A 26,244-nucleotide genomic window follows, 5' to 3' on the forward strand; every position below is an offset into this window, starting at 1 on the left:
GGCTGCGGCGTCCCTTCCCCTAACAACCCCCCCAACGCCAGGCCCGGTGAGGCAGAAGCCTCCGGCCGCATCGTCCCTTCCCCTCCCACCACCACCCCAACGCCAGGGCCGGCGAGGCAGAGGCCTCCGGCCGCAGGGCCCGTTTTCCCTCCCACCCCCACTCACTTCAGGGCAGACATCCGGCGGCCGGGTCCGTTTCCTCCCACCCACCCCCACCCACTCCAGGGTTAGTGACTGGAGGTGCAAGCCTCCGGCCGCCAGGTCCGTTTCCACCCCCCCACTCCAGGACCACAGACAGGAGGTAGAAGCCTCCGGTCCCCCGCTCCCTTCCCCTCCCCTACCACCCACTCCTGGGCCGGCAACTGGAGGCCGGGTCCCTTCCCCCCCACTCACTCCAGGGCCAGCAACGGGATGCAGAGGCGTCCGGCCGCCACCGCCATTCCCCCACCCCCCTCCCACCCTCCACCACTACTGTTTACCTTACCACCATCCAGCCTATGCGTTCGTTACAGACCACATCTTTCTACATCCCGTTGTATCGGTTTCACAACGGGCTTTTCTGCTAGTTGCTTATATTTGTGTAGGACATTACTGGCTCAGATTTCAAACGCATGTGGATTTTTGAGCTCCAGAGCTTTGGAACCATTACTTGCAATGGTGAAGTCTATTGGACGGGGTGGGGCAGCTGTTCATAAGTGTGTGTGTGTGTGTTAACTGCCGTCAAGTCACTTTCAACTTGTAGCGACCCCATAAATTAATGTTCTCCAAAACGTCCTATTGTTAACAGCCTTGCTCAGGTCTTGCAAACTGAGGGCCGTGGTTTCCTTTATTGAGTTAGTCCCTCTCATGCTGGGGCTGCCTCTTTTCCTGCTGCCTTCAACTTTTCCAAGCATTATTGTCTTTTCCAGTGACTCTTTGTCTTCGTATAATGTGACCAAGCATGGGAGCCTCAGTTTGGCCATTTTAGCTTCTAGGGAGTGTTCAGGCTTGATTTGATCTAGAACCCACTTTTTTTTGGCAGTCCACACTATCAGTAAAACTCTCCTCCACCACCACATTTCACATTAATCAACCTTCTTCCTGTCAGCTTTCCTCATTTGCCGCCCTGAGCCGTACGGATAGGGCGGGATATAAATCCCAGAATAAATAAATAAATAAATTCTCCAACTTTCACACCCATCCATAGCAACAGGGAATGCTACAGTATGAATTATCTTGATTTTAGTCACCAGCAACACATCCTTACACTTAAGGATCTTTTCTAGCTCCTTCGGCTGCTCTTCCCAGTCTCAAACTCCTACTGATTTCTTGGTTGCATTCTCCTTTTTTGTTGGTGATGGAGCCAAGGAATAGAGAATCTTGAACAATTTCAATTAATTCATCATCAAAAAGTTGTGTCATTCCCCAGTAGTCATTACTTTTGTCTTCTTGATGTTCAGCTGTAATCCTGCTTTGGCACTTAATGCTTTAAACTTTGACAGTAGTCATTTCAAGTCTTCACTATCTTGTACCAGTAATGTGGTGTCATCTGCGTATCTCAAATTGTTACTGTTCCATCAATTTTCACTCCACCTTCATCTAAATCAAGTCCAGCTTCCTTATGATATAGACTGGAGAGATAGAGAGATAAAATGCATCCTTGTCTGACATCTGATAACGACATGAAATTTCCACGGAACATACTCCTTGAGTCTAAAAATGTCCCAAGTTTTGAGTGAATTGGACCAAGGGGTTCAATTTTTATAGACCTCTGCGATAGATGCCTCTTTGCTCTGGCTGAGTTCTCTACTGATTCCTGTCATGTGAGAGTGGCACTGGCCACAAGCATTAAAAAAAACACCAAACCTTTTGACATTCATTTCACTTTCCTACTCTTACAGTGACTGACAGTAAAAACGTTTTTACCTTTCTGCTGAAAATGCTGCTTTTGCCATACTTCCTTGTTGTGGTCTGTTTGTTTCACAAAGTGAAAGAAGAAGATCGGCAGTTTTTCCATTATTCCCGTGTGTGTGCAGGGCTGGTGTCGCTGTTTTGCAACCAAATGACACCAAAATTGCAGGGGAGTGAGGACTGCCTTGTCTACTCAAGACCAACCAAATTTCAAACAAACTAGACCATGGATTCCAGTTCTACAGGCCCTTGAACAAGGTGCCACCAGTCATTCTACTTGCAGAGGGGGAAAGGGTCCTGCTCCCACAATTGATGGAGTGAAAGAGTGTCAGCTGTCTGCAGCTTATCTCCAAAAATGATTGGCTGAGGGCACTCTGTTCTCCTCCCTTGCAAGGATCTGATTGGAAGGGAAGATGCTATTGTCCAGGAAATCAGAAATCAGTGGGATCACAGAAAAAAGATAAGCACATGCTGCATTGCTGGTAAGCGCCCAAACTTGGAGGGGACGGGACGGGACGGATTGTTTCTGGGAAGGAGTTTTTATTATACCACCAACCCTAGATTTGCATTTCCTTTCTGGAAAATCACTACTGACCCAAAACAGTGATTTCTGTGTATATTTTTGGCTTGGAAATTTCAGTGAACACACCCCTAGTCTTAAATCTCCTATTTAAATGCTGAGGTGGTGGTGGCAGAGTTAGTCACTATAAGCAACTCTTTGTGCTTCCTGTGGCTGGCTCTCCATAATAGGTGATCAAATATAGTTATGTTTAGTTGTGATACAGTTGATTCCTCTATCCCATTCAGTGGGGTTTTTTTTGTTTTTTTAGGCCCCCCGGAGGGTATTTTTTATTCAATTTTTAATAGACTACAAAGTACAACGAAAAATTAGGAAAGGGTAATTACATCTAGGGAGAAAGGAAAGAAAACCACTACTAACTAAAACCCCAAGTATAGGAGATCATAACAAATGTTAATCTTAAATTGCTAGTATTCCTTTGAACATAGTCGGTTATGCTAAGTTTTTAATCTATTTATCCAATGGTTTAACTGTTTAAGAGAACCCCCAGAGCATCCCATAATAAAACTAAAATTTTCAGGCACAATTCAGAGTCCTTCAGCCTTCATTTTGTCTTATCTTTTCTAATCCTCAATTTATATGTATGTTTGGGGGCAGCCGCCCCCTTATCGGAAAGAGAGTCCTCGTCGGAAGACACTGAGTGCAATTCGCCACTGGATTTGCTGTCATCTTCTTCCTTCTCGACCTCGTCTGTCTCTCCCAGCTGCACTCTCAGGAACTCACGTGCTTTGGAAACCGTGTCAATCTTTTATTTTTTTATTGTGTAGTTTGAAAATGACGGCTTCTGGAATTAACCATCTGTAGACAATGCTGTTTGTTTGTAGAAAAAGGATTAGGTCTTTATATTTCTTTCTCTTTTGCCTTATTTCAAATGGAATGTCTTTTAGAATCCATATAGTATTGTCCCCGATTTTCAAGGGTGTTCCTGTAGTTGCTTTCAAGATAGAATCCCTCATATGTCGCCTTGAGAATCTAACCACTATTTCCCCAGGCAGATTATTCTTTTTGATGTACACGGAATAGAACCTATAGACCACATCCATTTCGCTTGCAAGATACTCTGCTTTCAAATCTGTAACTGGGGCTAATGCTTCACTCAGAAGTTGCTTTGGATTCTAACCTTTTAATTCTGGGACCCTTGAAATCGTAGGACCAGATTTGCTTTCTCCATTTGCAGCTGTAAAAGTTGTGATTCTTCCGAAGCTTGTTTCTTTTCCAGCTTTTGCACCTTTTTCTTTACTTTTTTAGTGTTGGCGTCCATTTCCTTCACCTTCTCAGCCATTTTCTCCGTTACTTTTAAAGTCTTAGTCAGTTGGAGCTGCTGAGTTGCAAGATTCTGGTTTAGAGTCGTCAGCTGCTGTTTGATGTTAGTCATCTGGTCCAGCAGAGAGCGCAAGGAGTCTGCCAACATTTTGGAGAACTCAGTGACCTCTTCCGGTCGAGGGCTCATGGTCCCGGCTAGTTTCACTTTTGCTGGTTTGTCTTTCTCTGCCCTCTTCCCTGCCATCTTTATGGATTGTTTACTTTTATGAAAACTTGCTAAAGTCTCTGAAATATGCCCATACGCTTATCCGTGCTCTGGTAAGTCTCTCAAAACAGATTTCAACACTTTTTCTTCCACTCCCCCCTAAGTATTTCATTGTTTAGTTCATGTGCATGGGAAGGGCCCCTCCCCCGCTCGCTTTTTTCGCGGTTCCCAGGGGGTAGCTTTCTTTTTAAGTTCTCATGCTCTCTTTAACCCGACTCACTGTTCATTGTTGGTCATACGACCTTGCTCGGCACACGTTCAAAACGCTCGATCTCCGACGCTTGTCCCGGTCAGTGGCTCTAGATCCATACGGACACTCAGCAGCAGGACCATCGGGGCATATCACATTTCCGGGAGGTCCGGGAGATGCGTCCGCCAGCGTGTCGCCATAAATCAGAAGTTCCCCCCGTTGAGTGTTTTGAATCTCTTTCTCTCTCGTTTGGTGTAGTGGTTAAGAGAGCCAGTTTGGTGTAGTGGTTAAGAGTGGCGGACTCTAATCTGGAGAACCAAGTTTGATTCCTCACTCCTCCATGTGCAGCCAGCTGGGTGACCTTGGGTCAGTCACAGTTCTCTCAGAGCTCTCTCAGCCCCACCTACCTCATGGTGTTTGTTGTGGGGAGAAGAAGGGGAAAAGATTGTAAGCTGCTCTGAGACTTCAAGTGAAGGGCGTGGTATAAATGCAATTCTTCTTCTCCTCTCTCTCTGTGCGTGTGTACCGTGCTGTCTGGTCGCAGCTGACTTATGGCAACCCCAGCAAGGGACTTCCAAGACAAGCAAGAAGCAGAGGTGGTTTGCCACGGCCTTCCTCTGCAGATTCTTCCTTGATGGTCTCCCAGCCAAGTACTGACCCTGCTTAGCTTCTGAGATCTGACAAGATCAGGCTATACCATGCCACCTTCCCTCCCAATGCCATTTATTATACTGTCCAAAAATGGATTGCAGTTAAAACATACTCTGGCTCATGCCTTTTCACCACTCTTTTAAGACAATAATACCATTATAATCCATAAACTAAGTTGAAAACTGAGGTTCCAGGTCTACTTCTATCAGTGGTAAAGGAATGTTAGGCCACAGAAAAGTTGTTGAGACGTGGCTGTTTTTTCTTAAAAGGCTAGATGTGTATTTTTATTTGAAAGCTGTATTCATTTCAGTTAGAGACCTTGTTTCACTTTTTCAGGTAAAGCGCTGGAAAAGGCTGGAGGTAAAGAGTTCTTAGAAACAGTAAAGGAACTGCGCAAGTCACAAGGACCTCTAGAAGTAACAGAAGGTAACATCTTTATTTTCTGTAACTGTTTTATTAATCACAAATATCTTCTTCCCAAATATTCAGACCTTTCTTCTGACACAACTTATCCTTGAATAAATTTTCTTTATTACCATTTTTAAGATTAAAAATAGCTAAAGGAAATAGTGATCACCAGACTGTACCTTTTTGTGGTGTTTCTTGTGTATTCAGGTATGGCAAAGCAACGCAAGAACTATTTTGTGTCTTTTGAGTACAGGTACAACCCAAAACTTAATTGTTGTGATCTCCTCTGCAGATGGCTTCCTGTGGATAACTTTGGCATGTTCTACACATGCAGCAGAAAGAAGTAGAATTCTTGTACTTCCATGCTCCAGTTGGAGAGGTCACATTCTTAATGCTTCCCTATGTAACAACTCTCTGCAAATGAGAATTGAACACATCAGGGAGAGGGATTCTAGCCTAGCCCTTCATGTGCTGTACTAGTTTTCCACTGACAGGGAATTGTTAATGTAGGGGAATGTTGTAAAAAGTAAGCCCTGCCCTGCATTAGTACAGGACTGAGGTACAGCACCTCAGCGCTCTGCCACCTTATTCTGCTGCATGTCTAGACCCAGGCCTCTAATCTTATTCAAGACCAGACAGTTAGAAATAGAATCCTACCAGTAGTACCATACTCCATCAACTCATTTGTCAAAGTTAGCAGGCACTTTCATGATTTTATATGCTAAATTACTTAAAATAAATTGCAGCTCTTTTGTGGCAAGCCATTTCCATCCCACAGGTGACTGCAGTGTGACAGAATTAAATGCTGTCTTTAAGATTATACGTAAAGTTAATAGAGGCACACCAGTGTAAGATGGCTGGAGTTGGTTTTCTCTCGTAAACTGGGATTCTAAGCTTTGTTTAAACTCTGGTTTAGAATCCAGGTTAGCACAGAAGGACTGGCTCAAGTTGACCTAGGTACCTGCAATTATCTATCAGGGGTAACCAGACTGAGTTTTGAATTGTGTTTATCCACACAAGGGAGTGATATTTTGTGCACGTATTTTCTTTAAAAGTGTTTGTGATGTTTTAATGTAGTCATGTCTCATTTTCAACATACATGTGATTTTTGTTTTCCTTTTCAGTAATACAGAAAAACAGCAAAAAAGGGTTTTGTTTTTAACTTACCTTTGGTTTCTCTTCCTTCCTCCCTTTGGTTGTTTGTTTACCACAGCTGCTCTTAGCCAGTCTACTGGTCTAGCAGCAAAGTTTGTCATTCACTGTCACATCCCACAGTGGGGTTCAGATAAATGTGAAGAACAGTTGGAGGAGTCCATAAAGAACTGTTTAACTGCAGCTGAAGACAAGAAGCTGAAGTCTGTGGCATTTCCACCTCTCCCCAGTGGCAGGTATGTGTCTCCTTTGTTAAGTCCTCCCATTTAAGTCATTTGTAGAAAATGGCCTAATTATTATTACAAAATTATTAATTTCAGCATTCCATGGGTAAATACGCAGGGCAGTTTCAGTATATGAAAAATCTTAAGGGTTGTCAGAATGTTCTTTTAATTTTTTTATTAATAATAAAATAATAATAATTATTAAAATAAACAAATTACAGATATATACAAAAATACACCATGTCCATAAGATACATTGCCTAGTGACTTCTGTGGCTGACTTCAGAGTTTGATTGGTATGAAATTATCAGAACTGCCTTCAAGGACTATAGCATTCCCGGTGAAATATTAAAATACTGTGATCACCTGTGTGGAGCTGTAGGGTCTGGTAGCCCCTCCTCACTTATATGCATGGCCCTGATTGATTTGACCTTCATTCCACTATCATAAAAGTGCCAGCTAGCTGCCCCTTATCTTGGTCCTTGGCCTTCCCTCTCATTTATATGACTTTTAATAAGGTCTAATTATCTGTTTTTGAAATCACATGCAGTTGCTGATCCAGCCATTCTTGTCTAATTGTGACCAACTGTATCTATCTACTTCATCTCTGGCCAAGGCCCCTTGCCTCTTAGTTATCTGTCTTTGCCCAGAATCCACTGTAGATTCTCTGTCCACCATGTACTGATCTGCCCAGGCAGCAGGGAAAACTGCTTTCATTGGTGCTTCAGAAAATGTAGATCCATCAAAGTGCTGCTGCAACATAGGGGTGCCCAGTGGTAGGGCAGAGAAATCTGCAAATATCGACTCTGCAGTTAATATAGAGGTTAAGTACTGTATGGCCTAGTATTAACTCAAGGGATTTCAGGTTGATGCTTTACTTACAAGCTTTAATGCTGGTCTTTTTCTTATCTTTAGAAATTGCTTTCCAAAACAGACTGCTGCCCAGGTGACTCTCAAAGCCATTTCTTCCCATTTTGATGACTCCAGCCCTTCGTCCTTGAAGAACATTTACTTCCTTCTCTTTGACAGTGAGAGCATTGGCATCTATGTGCAAGAGATGGCAAAACTAGATGCCAAGTAGCAACAGAAGCCAAATGAAATTTTATTTTTCAACATAAATTTGAGTAGGATTGAGAATTAGAAGTGGGTTTTATTTTTAAAATATTGTGAGGAAGGAGTATGTGAGTAGCTTCAAAATTCTGTGATGGGTGGAGGGCTTTTGTTACGGGAAAAAGAGAGGAAAAATGTTTGACCTGCAATTTTATCATGCTTTAGACAACCTAACATTTTGTTTCATCCCTAAGAGATTAAGTTGCCAGCTCTCTCTTTATGTCTCAAGTTATTTTAGTTTAGACCTTTTTAAATGAATTTCATTTTAGAGTAGCAAACAATTCAATGCATACAAATACTTAAAACATGAATTGTTTGCTCCCATTTCTTTTCCCAGTGGTAGATAGAAATCATTATGTTGTGTCTACATTCCATATTGGAGAACGTAATTTCAGAGAGTTCACTTGGTGCTTTACTGTTTTACCCCAGGATGACCTGTAATTACTGAGAATATTTCATCTTATTTGTTTTTATTAAAAATGGCATTGTGCTTTTTAAAAACTGTAGCTTTATTTCTCTAATGTACATTTCCATATATATCTTACTTCAGATGTAAAATGTAGAGCAGAGAGAAGTCACTGGGGACCAAAAGATTATTCCAGTTAGTGATGTCAAATTCAACTCTGATGTGTCATTTGCCATTGGAAGATATTCAGATTTACAGAATTAGACTGAGAAGGAAGCAGGGGTATTCTGCCCTCTGGGGAACACTTTAAAAAGAGGTGTGGTAATTGTAATGCAGCAGACCACTGTGATGAACATTCTTCTGCTGTTTTGAAAGCATTATCATCTCAGTTGCAAAGTACTGTGTTTTCACGGCAGTCTATAAGGAATGAAGCAAAGCATCATCGTTGATACTTTCACTTCCGCTTTCCTGCTCTCGTCTGCTGTCTTTATAAGAATAAGGGCACAGAATTGAGTTTTCTCCAAGTTGCTAAAGCAATACAAGCCTGTAAGTGTTCAGGATTGTGTTGTTGTAATGCAGTATGGTGTCTCTTCCCGTTCCCTCCCATGATTAAAAAAAAAGTTTAACAAGTCTTTACATTTACTCTAAAGTCTCACTGAGTTCTGTGAGACTTACTTTCTAGTAAGAGTGCCTAGACTTTTGGCCAGCGATACTTTCTGCTGTGTTGCCTGTGCCCTATTCTTTGCAGATTGGAGTACTGCTGCTCAGCATTGCTGATGTGCAGTATTTCCAGCTTTATTTTCATCATTTCTCCCACATGGCATCCCCCCCCCCCAGTTTCCCTGCCACAGTTCCCCAACAGCAGTTATTCCCCTGCCCCGGGGCCATTGCTGCTATTTCAGGATGTGGAAGGAAGAGGCCCATTGTATTCTCAGTCCCGCATTGATCCAGGCAGAGCTGGTTCACCGCTCTGATGCTGTCAAGTTCCCAGACGAAGACGATGTGCTGAGATAGGCCTGTAGTTTGCTGCAGTGGCACATTCAGAAGCAAAGGAATATTTTTGAATCCTTCCAAAAGATAACAGTAGAAGCTAGGAAATCTTTCTTGAGAAAAGTGGAAGAAAACAGGGGTTTCTACCTGGCCACTACAGCTGCATTGTACAAATCCTTCAAAGGAAAGTCAGTTTTCACTCAAAAGAAATCTAAATCCTAAATGGAGTTTAGCTCTTGTATTATCAAGTGATGCTCTTGCATGGTGTACTTAAAGAAAAAAACCAAGTCTGTGGTCCACAGGTGTGTTTAAAATCTACAAAGCAGGAGTCTACTAACAATTTATCTGTGCTACGTGCTAAACTCTTGCTCAGGAGCATAAGTATGACCTTGTTGGATCAAGCCAACGTCCTATTAGTTCAGCATTCTTTGCAAGATTCTCAGCAACCAAGAGGCTGCAGATGTTCCAGTGGAAACTGGGTAACAGTCTATCAGTGGATCATGGCATTATTCTCCTAACGTGGCTGCCCCTTTGCAGTCATCATTCCCCTCACCCATTTTCTAAAATCTAGACAAAATGGCCCATTTCCTTGCATACACACAGACAAAACTGTGATACTTAGACCTCAATCCCATGCACAGAAGGCATTGCCCATGAAAGGCAATGTCTTGGTTTTCAATGTTTGCATTATGGTGAAAAGGGAGAATACAGGTTTTATGATTAATGGAGAATCCTGAGTACAAAACACCACACTACCTACTTCCACTTAGAAGTAAGAAATATTGGCCCAATCTGGTTAAAAAGACAAAAAGGTATAAGGTGCAAGGTAGAGAGTTTATTTGGCTCTTGGGGATCCCTGTATGTTTCACTATGAGCTTTGTCACCTTGAACAAAACGTAGGGATCCATAAGAGCCAAATAAACTCTACCTTGCACCTTGTTCCTGGTGCGGCCATCATTTTTTCCAATCTGGCTAAAACCAGTCATAACTACCTCCCAATGAAACCAGTACAAGTTGGTTACAACCAACATAAGAACATAAGAGACGCCAATGTTGGATCAGGCCAAAGGCCCATCCAGTCCAACACTCTGTCACACAGTGGCCAAAAATACTAGTGCCATCAGGAGGTCCAGCAGTGGGGCCAGGACATTAGAAGCCCTCCCACTGTTGACCCCCCCAAGCACCAAGAAGACAGAGCATCACTTGCCCCAGAGCCCCTATCTATACCTTGTGGCTAATAGCCACTGATGGACCTCTGCTCCATATGCCTATCTAATTCCCTGTGAGAAAGGGAGAAAAGTACCTCTTTCTTTACCTGCTCTTTCCCATGCATAATCTTATAAACCTCGATCATGTCACCCCTCAGTCGTCTTTTCTCCAAGCTAAAGAGCCCTAAGCGCTTTAACCTTTCCTCATAGGGAAAGTGTTCCAACCCTTTTATCATTCGAGTTGCCCTTTTCTGCACTTTTTCCAAAGCTATAATATCCTTTTTAAGGTGTGGTGCCCAGAACTGCACACAGTATTCCAAATGAGGTCTCACCATTGATTTATATAGGGGCATTATTATATTGGCTGATCTGTTTTCAATACCCTTCCTAATAATCCCCAGCATAGCATTGGCCTTCTTTATTGCAGTCACACACTGTCTCGACATTTTCAGTGAGTTATCTACTACAACTCCAAGATCTCTCTCTTGATCTGTCTCTGCCAGTTCAGACCCCATCAATGTGTATTTATATTTAGGATTTTTGGCTCCAATGTGCATCACCTTGCACTTGGCCACATTGAACCCCATTTGCCATGTTGACGCCCACTTGCCCATCTTTGACAGATCCCTTTGGAGTGCCTCACAATCCTCACTGGTTTTCACCACCTTGAACAACTTTGTATCATCCGCAAATTTAGCCACTTCACTGCTTACTCCCATCTCCAAATCATTAATGAACAAGTTAAAAAGCAGTGGACCAAGTACTGATCCCTGCGGTACCCCACTGCTTACCACCCTCCACTGAGAAAATTGCCCATTTATACTCACTCTCTGTTTTCTATGAATTAGCCAGTTTTTGATCCATAAAAGGACTTGTCCTTCTATCCCATGATTTTTGAGCTTACTTAGGAGCCTTTGATGAGGAACTTTATCAAAAGCTTCTGTCACCTTGAACAAAACGTAGGGATCCATAAGAGCCAAATAAACAAATATTTTTGGTGGCCAAGTTTAGCTGGATTGGAGCAATTATTTTCCAGAGAACGTACTTTCAAGTAAGAATTTCTCAGCACTTTTACAAGCTTTGCATGTCTCATTTTAGGCTAAAGTCTGCAACATGTGCGTTCAGGCAATTGCACCTGGAAGTTTGGCAGTATTCTTGTTTTAGATATTTCACAGAACAATGGCCAAGGTTGCCAAAGAACATTCTTATTATAATGCCCTTTTCTCACTGTTGGATCACAATCTGTGCCTATACAGCATCTTAAAATATTAAAGAGAACTCACTGGAGTGCCCTACCCCATGATTTCTGGGAATAGTTCATCATGATTCCTTTTTTTATCAACAAATGGGTAATCCTTTACTGCAAGGTTTAGAACTTTTTCAGTAATAACTTTCTCCCTAAAATAAAAAGTAATCAACAGATACACATTTTTGGCATCACAGAAACAAAGAATAAAACTGCTTTAAAAGAATGGATGGTTTCATACATTATAGAAACCAGCATGTTTGGGGGTACCTCATGGAGGAAGAACTAATTATACAAATACATTATATCATGGCAAACCACTTCCATTGAGAACAGCTAGATTCGGGCCAACACAGAAAACAGGAAACACAGGACCAATGTGCCACAAAATATTAAACACAATCTCCATGTGGGATGAACATCATTCCTACTTAGCTCATGGTTTGCTGCTTGCTTTTAAATCACTAAAAAAAATCATTCCGCTTTTTACAACATTCATATTGGCCCATGAACTATATAGTAAAAATAAATCCCAGAGCCTCTAAGAAAATGCACTTTCTAAGCCCAATCAAACAAGAGAGACCTACCAAAGAGCAAAGCGCATTTCCTTTAAAAAAAAAACAATACCCTGGCCTCATCCCCTCAATGTTCTTCAATAATATACTCCTTTTGGCACCATTTGTTCTCTCATTTTTCTCTCAGCAGCACCCCATCCTTTGCATTTTAGCAAGGCATTCTTTGTCCCATCTCCTTCCAACTCTTTGAGACGAAAAGATCCCTGCTTTTGATGAGAGTCACTATAAAACATCCCACATAGTAGCCATTAATTTGACCCACTCCATCATTCTTTCCCATTGAAAGCAGGAAGGTAAGTGAACCTAAATGGGAGACAAAAAGATTATTTACAAAAACCACTAGAACCAGATAAGAGATTGTGTCAAGAAAGTACTGTATGAAGCAGCATTACAAAAATATGCTGTGACTCCTGGGAAATCCTTGCAATTATAGCAGCCCCAAAAGAACTCTGGTGTAATTTTGGAAATTGCTGCAAGTATTGCCACAAGTATACATAGTCAAACTGCAAGTCAGGCAATTATTTCTTTAAAAAGCTAAACATGGTCATATCAAAATCATGCCCATTTGTACCTAGTAGATGTTAGAAAGAAAAAACATCAGAGATCTGTCACATGCCTTTGCAGCTCATTTACCTGGCTTGTAGGTTTTCAGAGGTTTTTGTGTCAGGCTGTTGATAATGTTGGTCACCACAATATTTGCATGAAGCCCAGCATGGTATGCCATCTTTGGCTCCTTGACATGAGCACAGTCACCAATGGCATAGACATTATCATATCCTTCCACCTGGAGGTGTTCATTCACCTTCAAAGCACCATCACTTGCCATCTTGTCAGCTGAGAAGGAAAAGAAGGAATCATTTTGTGGTCCAATGAACTGACCAATATTAATAGCAAATGCAATGAGAATGCCACAAAGAAAAAAACAAAGTAATACCATTGTTTTCTGTTATCTATGATAGCCTTCTATGCTTAATTTGGAACAAGTAATTAAATTACTTGAAACTTTGACAAAAGCCAAGTGGTGGCATGCAGGATGCAGATAAAATGATCCTGTAAATGCCAGCTTCAGACACAGAGTCCTCTTATCAGGTGCTCTGTATACTTTCCAACAGGTTTAATAATAGCGGTGGTGAATCATTCTTATTAGTATTTACAAGTGAAGACAGGGTTGCCAAGTCGCGACGGGGGATCGTAGGTCTTCACAGAATCCTTGCCGCAGGGACAGCGAGACGCGTTGCACCCACCGTCGCCAGGATCTGACACTACGCGTAGCTCTGGCAACGGGCTCCAAACAGCCCCGTTACCAGAGCGACGCATAGCTTCATGTCCTGGCGACGGCAGTGCAACGCGTCTCGCCGTCCCCGCGGCAAGGATTCTGCAAAGACATGCAGATCCCCTGCCGTGATTTGGCGAGATTTGGCAGGCCTAAGTGGAGACCTGCAAGAAACTTGGAGGATGGTTATCCCATTCCTCACACCTTTGCTTCGTCCCCTCTCCTACCTCCCTCATACTCTCTTTTCTTACTGTCTCCTCTTCATGCATGTTACTTCCTCTCTCTTTCTGCCCCCTCACCATTGTCTTTGTTTTTCTGCCTCCTCACCTCATCACTCTTTCTGCCCTCTTAACTCTCCCAGCCTCCTGCCTGCTTCCTCCCCCACCCCATACAGCAGCAGCACCACCACCACCTACCCAGCCATCCACCTGCTTCCTTGCCCCCCACCACAGCAACAGTGGCAGCTCTCCGGGAATCAGAATGGATCTCCCAGCTACAGAGATCAATTCGCCTAAAGGCTGCCAGCTCCAGATTGGGAAACTTCTGGAGATTTGGAGGTGGAGCCTTGGGACAGTGAGGCTTGGGGAGGCAAGCAGCCTCAGCAGGGTATAATGCCATAGACTCAACCCTCCAAAGCAGCCATTTTATCCAGGGAACTGGTATCTGTCACCTGGACAACAGTTGTAATTCTGGGTGATCTCCAGCCCTCACCTGGAGGCTGGCAATGGTAGTTCTTGTGGAGGAAATGGCTGGTTTGGAGGGTGGAGTCTATGGCATTATACTGGTCTGAAGTTCCTCCCCTCCTCAAACTCCACCCTCCCTAGCCTCCACCCTTCAAATATCTAGGAATTTCCCAACCTGGAGTTGGTAACCCTATTTCCTTTCCACCCAACAGCCAATCTACCTTTATCTGCCTCTGTCTTCGGCTTTCCATCTCCACCCCCCTCCCCCACTGTCTCTACCTAGGAAAATTACAGTCTTTCTCCACAGTGGGGACCAAAGCAGCTTACATCAGTCTCCTTTTTATCTGCACAACAACCCTGTGAGGTTGGTTAGGCTGAAAGTATGTGACTGGTCCAAAATCACCCAGTCAGATTTCACTGCAAGATGGGGGTCTGGACCTGGGTCTTGCGGACCTTACTTTGAAGCCTTAACTGCTGCACCACACTGGCTTTCATAGGATGGCTACTGTTGAAGAGTAGCAAGCAGCCAGGCCTAGTTGAGTCATGCAAATTAGGGGCTACAAGTCACCCAGAGGCTGCTGCCTAGGGATGCCAGCCTCCAGGTGGGACCTGGGGATCCCCTGGAATTACTGCTCATCTCCAGACTACAGAGATAATTTCTCATGGAGAAACGGCTGCTTTGGGGAGTGGACACTGTGACATTATACCTAGCTGAGGCCTCTCCCTTCCCCAAACACAACCCTCCTTAGACTCCACCACAAAATCTCCCAGCCTGGCACTGGCAACCCTTGTCAGGCCTGGCCCCAAGACTCCCTCCCTCAAAGGCCAAAATAGTCCTGGACAGGGCCCTGCCCCTCCCCCACCTTTTACTGACAGAGCCAGTTAGAAGCCTCCCCCACCCCCAGAACGTTCTCTCTCACTGTTGATGCCTGGAGAAGATCCCTGCAGAGGCCATTTCAAAAGGTATTGGAGGGAATTCAACCCTCCCCAAGTTTTTTTTTTAACTTTTTGATTTTTCTGCAGAATGAGGGAGTCCCCTGAGTCTGTAGAAAAAGCAGTTTAGGAAGAGTGAGCCCTTTGTTGGCGGAAATAAGTATCGGCACAGAGAAGGAAATTTGGCTTAGTATATACATGCAACGAACATGAAATTAAGCAAACTCCAAAGCACAATGGAAGACAGGAGGGCCTGTCGTGATGTGGTCCATGGGGTTGCAAAGAGTCGGACTCGACTGTGAGACTGAACAACAACACCAATATACATCAACAGACTGATAAAAGTTTTTAAAGAACTCAAACAGAAAAATATGTGACACATCTCTACAGTTTGAGGAAACAAATTCAAAAATATTTCACAATCTTTTTCTTGGGCTCATGATGACATTTTTAGAAAACAAGTTTCAGCAACATGAATTGCTGTGATAGCCAGGATCTTGGGATCTGCGAAGGTCACCACTTGTCCTCCAGATCCTTGTCCATCCTACTTGCTAAAATCATGGAAAGACCACATTATTAGCCACCCTGAGCCTGCCTTGGCAGGAAGGGCAGGGTATAAATTGAACTAATAAATAAATAATGAGTCCTTGAAGTCCATCATGAATCAGTTGCTGATTCCAGGCAAGGTGACTGAGAGAGCAGTGGAGGACCAACTCTAGGTACTCAATAACTCATCTGCACTGGACCCTTTTCAGTCTAGCAGGGCTATGGGATGGAGATGCTGCTGATGGCTTTAGTTGATGACATCTATCTAAATGTAGACAAAGGCAGATCCCTTTGATGCTCCTACTGGATTTGTCTGTAGCCTTTGATAGAGTGGCCCACGTCATCTCACTGAGACATTTGAAGGCATAAGTAGATATCAGGGCATGTGCTTTGGATTGGTTTAAATCATTCCTTATGGACAGGACTAAAAGGGTTGCCACTGGAGACCAGTTCTCATCGGTGTGGGACTTGTCCTGTGGAGTTGCACAGGGTACGGTCCTGTCCCCCATGCTATTCCATCTCTGTAAAACCCCTAGGAGAAATTATAGTTTTGCAATTGGATGTCAACAACATGCTAACATCCAGCTCTATTATCTCTCGATCTAAATCTCCTGGTGATATGACAGAGATCTGGAGTGACTGTGTGGTTAAATGGCTACAGATGAACAAGCTGAACTGAATCCTGACAAGATGGAAGTAATGCTACTTGAAAAGGCTGAGGTCTTGAAGGTCAGTGTGCTTCTCACTGTCAGTGAGGTTCAGCAGACCCCGCTGTCTTGGATAAGACATATTGAGTCCAGAATTACTGGTGGAGAAGCAAGTGGGAAAATAACTTACAGAATGTGCTGCAGTATGCTGATGAATTGACCTTTATTCCAGTGCAGAGAATAACCATGTCAGTAGCAATCTCTGTGCCTTTGTCAGTCTTCACTGTCATATTCTCCTTGAATTGGTTTAAAGTCAGCATAGCCAGATTGGAAACTCTCTCACCTGTTATAGTCAGACAAACAAAACAAAACCTCACACCTCATTGGATCCCTGAGACCATGATACTACTAAGACTCTCATATTTTAAGACACTAGGCCAAAGGCTACCCATTGAGCCTCATTGTTTAAAGAGATATTTTTAACACAACAAAAGTCCTTCCAAGCCCACTGACTTCAATGGACCAAGATAGCTCCAAGTCTGTTTAGGAGAACACTGTAATACTCTGATTATACTGTTTTAAATCTCAGCTTCCACTTCAGCAATGAAGGATAATTATTACTAGTCATCCAAGTTCAAGGGAATATTTTGAAAATATCTTAGTGAGCATACGCGATTAAAGTTCAGAAAGTACAGTGAAGTTGGGAGGGGTTTCCTGTAGCCAAGGGGAGGGCTATAAACAGCACACAGCTCTTGAGAAAACTTTCCGTCAGAATGAACACTGCTCTCTTACTAAGCAATTGGAAATAAAGAGAAAAGCAGGATGAATTAAACTTCCCATTACATCTAACCTCTGCCACAGAAGTCACCTCCCAACAGAATTTTTCTGTATTCTGTTATCATTCCAAAATACAGACACTGCATGTTTCAATTTGAAGTGTCTATATCTCAACTTAAATGATACGCACATGCATTTTTATGCACATCACATTAAAATACAGGCCAGCTGAGCCTCATTCAAATGTATTTTAAGTGACCAGCAATGAAAGTTATACTAAGTATAAACAGTTCAGATGGAGACTGCAATCCTATTTGGTTCATATAGCAGAGTTTGCCCAGTCATAGAAGCATAGTATTGAATTGAGTGAATAAATCTCCCAAGAAATGTATTGCAAAAAAGATAAATTTACATTTATTCAAGTAGATTCCGTTCACATTCAGGTTGCAGGCAAAAGAACAAATAAGCCTAATCTAAAGAGTATTTGCCCTATCACAAATGGCCAGCTTTGGGTTGCCAGACCCCGCCGTGGGTGAGGAAACCCCCACTTTTGCAGGGCATTTCCCTGACAACGACCAGCTGACCAGTGGAGGAAATCCCACCCCCAACTGGACAGAAAGGTGACGTGCTGACACATCCCAGAAGATCCCAGACCAGACACAGGAGCCCTCCCAGCAGTTGCCAGGTAGGACCCCAGGTCAGCTTGTCTGGCATCATGTGTGTGGGACTATGAGGGTATTGTATCTACGGGGAAGGTCATGTAAAGAGAGTGAGAGGACAAAGTGAGAGGAGGGATCAGAGAGCAGCTGCCAGGTTCAGACAGAGGCGTCTCATTCAAGGAGATAACACCTATACACACTTAGAGGGACATAGCGCCCCCCAATGTCCAGGTAGGCTGAGTCACTCCAACACTAAGGACTCTGAAGTCAATGGACTTAGAAGGGTATAACTCTGCTTAGGATAGAGCTGCCAGTCTTATTTCAAGCAACTCTTACAAGCACCTTTGATGGGGTCCAGCCGACAAGCTTAGGCGTTATACTGGACCCAGCACTATTACTAGAGAAGCAAAGTCAATGCATCTGCAAAAAAAGACCATCTACCAGCTTCTTTTAGCCCAGAGGATGGCCCCCTACCTTGACTCAGCTGATCTGGCCAACGTGGATTCATGATACAGTTACCTTGAGGCGAGACTACTGTAAAGCAATCTACGTGGCTCTGCCCTTGAAGACAACTCAGAAACTCCAGTTGGTGTTAGAATGCTGCTGTTACTGTTACTATGAGGCAGTAGGCAAAGCACATATGTCACAGCCATTCTATGGACACGCCATTGGTTACTGATCGGTTTCCAAATTCCAAGGTTCCAGTTATCACTCCAAGCCCTTGATGGCCCACATACCTGCAGGACCATCTCTCCCACTATACTCTGCTGTGATAGCTTTATGCACCCAAGCAAAGCCTTCTCACAGCGCCATCCTGCAAACGGGTAGGCTTAGTAACTACCTGTTCACACGCATTCTCTGTTGTGGCTCAGCCTGACGAGGTCAGGAAGTCTCCTACACTTGCATCATTCCACAGAATGTGGAAAACCATAATCTTCAAGAGGGCATTTTTTAAAAGAGATAAGAAATGTAGTAGAATGAAGCGGTCCAGGAGGGCGCATTTATAACGGAGCAGGGTTGTAGACCACTGCAATCATTATTGCAGGTATTGCCTGTAACTGTGCACTGGTTGCTTATGCTATCGGACTGCAGAAGAAAAAGAGAAGGTTTTTATACCCCACTTCTTTCAACCTTAAGGGGACTCAAAGCAGCTTACAATCTCCTTCCCTTCCTCTCCCCACAATAGGCCCCTTGTGAGGTAGGTGGGGCTGAGAGAGTTCTGAGAGAACTGTGACTGGCCCAAGGTCACCCAGAAGGCTTCATGTGCAGGAGGAGTGGAGAATCAAACCCGGTTCTGCAGATTAGAGTCCACTGCTATTAAACATTACACTATGCTGGCATAGATTGCACTGTTTTACACTGAGACTCAGCAAGAATGGCAGACTATAACAAACATAAAATAAAAAATACAGGAAAATGCCCCGGAAAAGCTCCCTTCAGCTAGGGGACAGTCCAAGATACCCAGCGGAATACTACATATGCATAACAAACCCAGTTAGGTACCTACTCAACAAGATATGTACTCCCTTCTGGATAAGAATCTCCTTCACCTTCTGCCGAACACTAGGGAGGAGTTCTACATCCGCCAATGCAATTTTTGAATGAATAAGTGTGACCTGGAAGCACAAACACCAAGCAAAATATGTTCAGCTTGTGGGGGAAAAATCAGTTTCAGACCCTCCATATTGCATGTATGAAGTGCCATCAAGCTGCAACTGATTTATGGTGACTCCATAAAGTTTTCAAGGCAAGAGATGTTCAGAGGTGGTTTGCCATTGCTTGCCTCTGTGTAGTGATCCTGGTATTCCTTGGTGGTCTCCCATCCAAATACTGACCAGGACTGACCCTGCGTCGCTTCGAAGATCTGACAAGATCCATATTAGCAGCCCTTAATAAAAATACCCATGCATTTATTACAACATAGGAACATGTACATTTCTAGAACTCACAAATCATGCAACTTTTCAGATTAATGCTGGCTCCACCAGTGCATTAATTAAGTTAAATGATAGTGACCAGAGTGGAAAAAGACCTTCTGTTTCTCTGGAGACTATATCCAGCTATCCTCAAGAAACCTATTATTAAGGCAAAAAAAAAAAAATGACATCAGGCAAAGTTGTGGCATCCATCATTATATTTATAGACAAATGCACTGAGGAAAACCATGAGCTATAAGCAGTGAACCAATTCCCATTTTGTGATTTACTACTGAAGGGGTGAGAACAGAAGTTATGAGAACAAAAGGGCATATCTACACTCTCAACAGACTTTGTCCCTTCCCAGCAAACTACTGTTTGGTGAGTGGAGTTAATGGCATCCCAAACAAATGAATGTTCCCAGGATTCTTTGGGGGAAGCTATGACAGTTATACCAGTATAAAATAAACACAGCTCAGTAGTATAGATACTCCTAAAAATACGGCCATTTTAGTTCCTCCTTGGAGAACAAGCGTGAATGTAGGAAGAACAACTACTAATGGGTGGATAGACTGTCATGTAACTTGACCTTTTACCTCTTTGGTGGGATACTCCGTCTTAATCTCTGCTGCCATCTCGACACCAGCTGCACCACCACCCACAACAACTAAGCGAGGAGCTTCCTGAACCTTTCACAATTAAAGAAAGAAGCAAGATTAAAATCACAGCAATGATGCCTAGGACTTTCCTTCATAAATTCACAGAGGCTTATGATAGAGCCAAAGAATTTCAGTCCTCAGCAGCCCAATGTTCACAACTCTCAAAGTCTGAGGAGAAGCAGCTTCCCTGCTAAACGTGTTTCAAGGTGGTAACCCATCCTGCCTTTAAGTGGAGGACTGACACTTAAAGAAAGCAGATTCCCAAGGTGTTTGGGCCAGCCAGTATACCTTCTGTATTTAATAACACATAGACCATCCTTCTGGAGTGATAAAAATTCTCATCCAGACATTATACTTACAATTCAAGTGGTTTTAGGGCCTAGGTATTTATTACATTTGTTCCAAAGAGTTCAGAACAGCATACAGCGTGCCCTCATATTCCATTTTACCTCAAAGCAATCCTGTGAGGTGGCTTAGGCTGAGAAAGAATAACTGGCCTAAAGTCACCCAGTGAGCTTCAGGGCCAATTGCTCCACCATCTTTGGCTCTCTTTTGTAAGCATGACCAATACTTTAAAAGTTACTCGCTTTTGCTGCCCGATGTGATGGAGGAGTCGGGGGGAAGGGTTTGAAGAGGATCACCATATTTTTCATGCTGGTCTTTCCTTCCAGTTGGTTATGTTTATGTTTCATTACCAGCCTGGAGATGTGCTCCAAAACTAAACAAATACAGCAAGCTACCTTCCATTTTTACTGACCCCTTTAAAAAAGGGTATTTTCAGAATTGATCATAGAATGTATGGATGCATTTCACTAGAGGCCACCCTCTCTCAGTTCTTGGCTGAGGAAATTTGAACCCAGAATGTGCAACCACATAATTCCCACAATAAACATTTTAACTCATCCAATTATTATCTCGCAGCAGACATCCCGTGTCCCTTTACTGGACCTATATACATCCACATTCATGATACGAAAGCATAAGCAAAGTAATTCACCTCCTTGACCATGTCCTCATAGGTCTGAATGGCTGACTGCCTGTCAACAATACGGTTAAATTTCCCAGGGAAAGATCCGTCACTCCCTGTGGCAAGGATAAGATGAGAAAAGGAGAGTTCCTAAAAGGAATATTTAAAAAAAGACTCAGAGGCTTGCAATGCAACCCCAACCAGAGTGTACATTCTTCTAAGCCTACTGATTGTAACGGATTTAGAAGAATATAACACTCAGCAATAAAGCACTTTTTCTACAGGAAAGGTGGCTAATACCTTCCTGCACTGATCAGAGCTTTAAATGCTAAAGTGCTGTCTTAATTACTATATGGAGCAGCAATCTGGGTTCATAAAATAAACAAGATTATGGATTGGCTGCTAATACAATTTTTACGTCAGATTTGCAGGATCTCAAAATATGTGGCTGGTACTGCCAGACTGGAACTTGCCCAGCATTCCATTAAATCCAAGAGCCCAGAGATACTGGCATTAAATCTGAAACTTAAAATGATGTTCTCTGAGGGTAATATCTTATTATATTACAAAAAACAAAATAATTTCTCCAGTTCATGGAATCAGGCTATAATAGAAAAACTTTTTTTAATAATCAATGTATTGATTTTAAGACAAACAAACACATAAGAAGACAGGCAATACCTGCAATAATGATTGCAGTGGTCTACAACCCTGCTCCGTTATATATGTTTAGCACTTCGCAATAATCAGATCAGGATTAATAAATTCATTATACATTCACAGTAGTCAAATCTGAATTAATAGGTTAGTTATAACTTCACCATAATATTGTATTGTCCTTATCAAATCTGTGAAACATGTTTTGTTTGAATGCTCATTATATAAAGTGGCTAGAGAGAAATGGATCAAACCACTTATGTGCCAATAAAATGAGCTTTCCTGAGATACGTTAGTTATTACATTTTTAGTATTTTAGTTACTACATTTTAGATACTTTAGTTACTAAATTTCCCTCAATTCTGTCCCAGAAAATTCTTTCTTTAAAGCTAAATTCCTTGTTTGGGCCATATGATTTTGGGCAGCCTGTGACAAGACATCCTCTCTAATGTGATATAGCTTGCTCTCTCTGTCTTGAATTTTTCCTTTCTTCCTCTTATTCCTAGTTGGAATTGATTGATACTATACCCGACTTGTAGGGGGAGAGAGGGAGAGAGAATAACAACTCTGGTTAGGACTGCAGCTGCTCTCTCAAGCAAAGAATGCTTCCACATTACCACCAACTCACTTCACCATCATGCAGCAGTACGTGCTGTTTTTCCAAGTTAATGCTAGCCACTTTGGCTTGCCGGAAACTGTCTCCAAATGTTACAGAATAGGAGATGAAGGTTTTTGGTGCAAACCCTGCAAAATAAAACATTTAAGCAATTAATGGTACCTATTGGGTAAGAATACGGGGAGTTACATGTCAAGAACTGAATACATGTGCAAATTGTATAACACCAACCCAACATTCAGGGTCACAAAGCCACACCTTAACTGAAAAGAATTAGTACGACAGTGGAAGAAGGTGCCAATTATCTGCTTGGATTTCTTAGAGGTTATCTCCCAGGGTCCTGGTTCATGAGAAACTGAGCTGGCCGGCCCCCTTGAGAAGATGGCTGGGGTCTAACAGCCAAGGAATCTTCTCTCTTGTGGCTTTCTGACAATGCTGGTTGCATCACTGCTCCCAAAGCTGCTATTAGCTCTCTACCTTTTCCTCCCTCCTTCCCTTCTGCTCCTCTGCTGTACCACCGCCCCAAGGAGTAAGCACATGAAGTCATTGCCTAGCAACGCCATCACAGGAGGAAGACTGAAGAGGCTTCCCTTTGTTTTCTCATGTGCACCTCTCCTCCCCACCCCCCCACCCACCCCCCGCCCACTGTAAAGCAGAGCAAGGAGCATGTCATCATTCACAGGAGGGGGAGTAGGACGGTATGTACAGGTCAGATGGGAGGGGAATTCTCTCCTTATCTTGCCCTCTCCATTTCTCTCATTCTTCTCTCTTCACACACATAACAGAGAATGAGGTGGAAGAGAACTGAGGTGGCAGAATGGATCACCTCAGACTGCAGACAGAGAAATCACATTTTGGGATGTTGTTCTCTGCAGAATTCCCTGCAAATAGAAACTGCTCATCTTGTTCTCTGACTTCTACTTTTAAAATGAAAAGGTACTTTGAAAGCTGGAATCCACCCCCAGCCATCTACAGTGGTGCGGTCCATTCTAGAGCCTCTGGCTCTGATGCTTTATTGCTGCCTGCTGGTACCTGCTCTAGCCATCACCCTTTAGGAGCCAGATCGGGAAACCACTACCCAGCCCCAGCTTCTGTTCTAGGTCTTGGATTGATGCTGTCCACTTGGAAAGAGAGAAGAATAAATAGTGTGAGATGGTGCTGATACCGATTGGTAAGGGCAGGTTCCTTTCCAGTGAGGTTTGGCCGCATGCCCTTTGAACTGGAGAGAAAAAACTGTGGCCAAGGAGAATTCCAGAATAATGTGGGACTTGTCTGACACAGAAAGGGTCCCCCCCCCCCCAAAAAGACCCTGATTATGGGCAAAGGTACAATTTTAGAGCAGTGAGGCCGATCTGGAAGTGTTCTGACCAGGGGTCATTTCGTAGAAAAAGAGCTAGGGGGACTCATTAGCATAACTCATTAGCATATGCCACACCCCCTGACATCACCGGAAGTGTGTCCTCCCCACAGCCGGCAGCGACCTCCAGCGGGCACCAGCAGGGAGCTCCAGGCCCCGCCCTCCCGCACCTCAGCCGGGGGGATGGTGTCCCCCCGCGTCCCCCCCCCAAATGACCCCTGGTTCTGACCATGCTCAAGCCAAACGTACCTGTATTCCTTTCCAGGGGTGGGCTTTTGGGGGGGGGGGAGTTCTACAAGTCTCAAGTGCAGACAGGTTATGCATAGGTGTCAGAGGCTGTCCTCCATGATCTCACCACAGAGTTCTTCTCCCCAATTCTTGAAAACAGTGTGTATATATATATATATTTAAAATCCCTTAAAAAAATTAATAGAACAGCGCATGGAGAGAGATATTTTAAAACTGTACAGTGTTTTAAAAGCATATGAAGAGTGGACAGTGGAGCCAGTATTTATTTTGTTAGCATGCATGGCTATCATTTAAATCACAAAACTGGGCTTGCAAGGCAGTAACTTCCTCTTTATGCCCTTCCTTCTAAATCAGAGACCTCCAAACATGGCTGCTGAGAGCCCAGTTGTGGATTCATTCAGAAATTCACAAAAGAGCTAGGCTGCTATCTTCTCCCAGCAACACTTTGCTTGGTCCCCCAAGCCACCAGGGAAAATTGGGACAATGGAATTTTGTACCCCCCTCTTCCCCCCATCCTGGCTTGACAGGCCAAGCCTAACAAAGACTAAAACAGTGACCAGATAGGATGATGAAGGAAGATCAAATGTGAAATCACCGCTGTCGATGGAGGCCCGGAGGGCAGCAACATTGTGGTGGAAAGCATCTCTCATATCCACAAGAATAAAAGGGACCCCCCAAGATTTCAGTTGACTGGCAGCGGCAATGCCACCAAAGCCTCCTCCAACGATCAGGACACGAACCGAATCATCCACAGAGAGTTTGGACCCCATCGCAAACCACACAGCTTTTTCAGCAGACTACAGCTGAGGAGGAAAAGGAAAATAACAAATGTTGTTACTTGTTTAACTGGAGAGAAAATGGGAATTATTCACTACCAGCTACTTATTGATTGTTCATACACTACACTGTAATTGAGTAGGTCACAGTCACACCAATCTATCATACTAAGAGCAAGCCTTCCAAAAATAGCAGAGAAATGCCAGGCCCAATCCTTTTCTTCTTGCAGTGCTGCTTACCTGAGTGAATAGACTCAGGTGGGTAGCTGTGTTGGTTTGAAGCAGCAAAACAAAGTCTGAGTCCAGTGGCACCTTTAAGACAAAGTTTTATTCAAGGTATGAGCTTTGGTACGCATGCACACTTCTTCAGATACAGAGAGAAGGGGGGGTGCAACGTGGGAGGGGGCTAAACGTTTTTTGCACTTCCAACCTCTCTGAAAAAGTGTGCCTTGCACACGAAAGCTTATACCTTGAATAAAACTTCGTTGGTCTTAAAGGTGCCGCTGGACTCAAACTTTGTTCTATTGCAGAGAAGTTTGTAAGCCACAAGTATTGCTCCACAAGTCTTTGAAACTGGCACACGAAACTGGGCGGCAGTGCGAGCTCCCATGCCCAAAGGGCTGCTATATATAAAAGGAGATGAACTCCAAAATGTTCGCCTTACCAGAACCGCCAGCTAATGACTCGCCGTTCTCCTCGCCAGCTGGCGGCTGCACAGTAGGAGAACACCACGCGCTTCTTCTTTTTTTAACAGCCTCCTGATAACTGAGGGCAGGCTTGAGCCTATTTATAGTCCTCACCGCCTGCAGCACTGTTGACACTACTTGCTCGCTGCTGACACAGCAACCGAACACTCTAGGGGTTTTACGCCCCGGAAGAAATCGAAAAAGATCATCAGAAAAGTGCAAGGAGCCCGCTTCGCCTCTGCTCTTCGCTGCCACCTGGCGAGGCGTCGTGGAAACATCAGGTTGCCCAAGGGTGGGCCGCAGAGGAGGCTTCTTCTAACGATTCGCTTTCACCATGCAAAGGAGGTTGATATTCGCTCCTTAGCTGACTGCAGTTTCTATTGCATTTATTGCCAAATGTCCGTTGGATTTATTCCCGAATAAAAATGAAAAGGAGTCTTGTAGCACCTTAAAGACTAACACTCACTTCTTGGTCTAAAATGGCAGCCTCAGATTTGCTCATGGCTTTAAAAGGGGAATTAGATTCCTAGAGGACAGGTCCATCAATGGCCAGTAGGCACGGTGAGCATAGGGAACCTCCATATTCAAACGGGTGGTTTTAGCAGGTCTGTAGCTAGGATTTTTCAAGCCAGGGGGGCATTTAAATTTCTTAGGGGGCACTGGCTAATCAAATTAATCCGGGGGA

General features: G+C 43.5%; 2 protein-coding genes across 3 annotated transcripts in view; one reads left to right on the forward strand and one right to left on the reverse strand.

Annotated features, from left to right (window-relative positions):
- LOC107120256 (core histone macro-H2A.2) overlaps nucleotides 1-8,956 on the forward strand; it is a 29,056-nt gene extending 20,100 nt beyond the window's left edge. For both annotated transcript variants that reach the window (XM_015422904.1, XM_015422905.1), the window contains exons 7-9: nucleotides 5,176-5,265; nucleotides 6,461-6,635; nucleotides 7,539-8,956. In XM_015422904.1, the coding sequence (XP_015278390.1) occupies nucleotides 5,176-5,265; nucleotides 6,461-6,635; nucleotides 7,539-7,704 (431 nt within the window). In that variant the 3' untranslated portion in view covers nucleotides 7,705-8,956. The remainder of the gene's footprint in view (nucleotides 1-5,175; nucleotides 5,266-6,460; nucleotides 6,636-7,538) is intronic.
- A 2,283-nt stretch (nucleotides 8,957-11,239) lies between these two features.
- On the reverse strand, nucleotides 11,240-25,616 carry AIFM2 (apoptosis inducing factor, mitochondria associated 2). Its single transcript, XM_015422899.1, has 9 exons — nucleotides 25,538-25,616; nucleotides 24,693-24,900; nucleotides 22,504-22,619; nucleotides 21,249-21,368; nucleotides 20,189-20,281; nucleotides 19,184-19,292; nucleotides 16,431-16,583; nucleotides 12,792-12,992; nucleotides 11,240-12,461 (listed from the first exon to the last, which is right to left on the reverse strand). The coding sequence occupies exons 2-9, from the start codon at nucleotides 24,865-24,867 to the stop codon at nucleotides 12,307-12,309; spliced, it is 1,122 nt and encodes a 373-aa protein (XP_015278385.1). The 5' UTR covers nucleotides 24,868-24,900; nucleotides 25,538-25,616; the 3' UTR covers nucleotides 11,240-12,306.
- Between the last annotated feature and the right edge of the window lie 628 nt (nucleotides 25,617-26,244).

The sequence above is a fragment of the Gekko japonicus genome, unplaced genomic scaffold, assembly GCF_001447785.1.
Source record: "Gekko japonicus isolate JY-2015 unplaced genomic scaffold, Gekko_japonicus_V1.1 scaffold49, whole genome shotgun sequence".
Classification (NCBI taxonomy): domain Eukaryota; kingdom Metazoa; phylum Chordata; class Lepidosauria; order Squamata; family Gekkonidae; genus Gekko; species Gekko japonicus.

Bases quoted from the DNA above. Each gene is read 5' to 3' on its own strand.
- AIFM2 (XM_015422899.1), bottom strand. From the start codon at position 24,867: ATGGGGTCCAAACTCTCTGTGGATGATTCGGTTCGTGTCCTGATCGTT. The intron at 19,293-20,188 runs GTAAAAGGTCAA...TTGTGCTTCCAG, and splicing joins CGGAGTATCCCACCAAAGAG to GTCACACTTATTCATTCAAA. The intron at 12,462-12,791 runs GTAAATGAGCTG...TCTCCCATTTAG, and splicing joins TCTGAAAACCTACAAGCCAG to GTTCACTTACCTTCCTGCTT.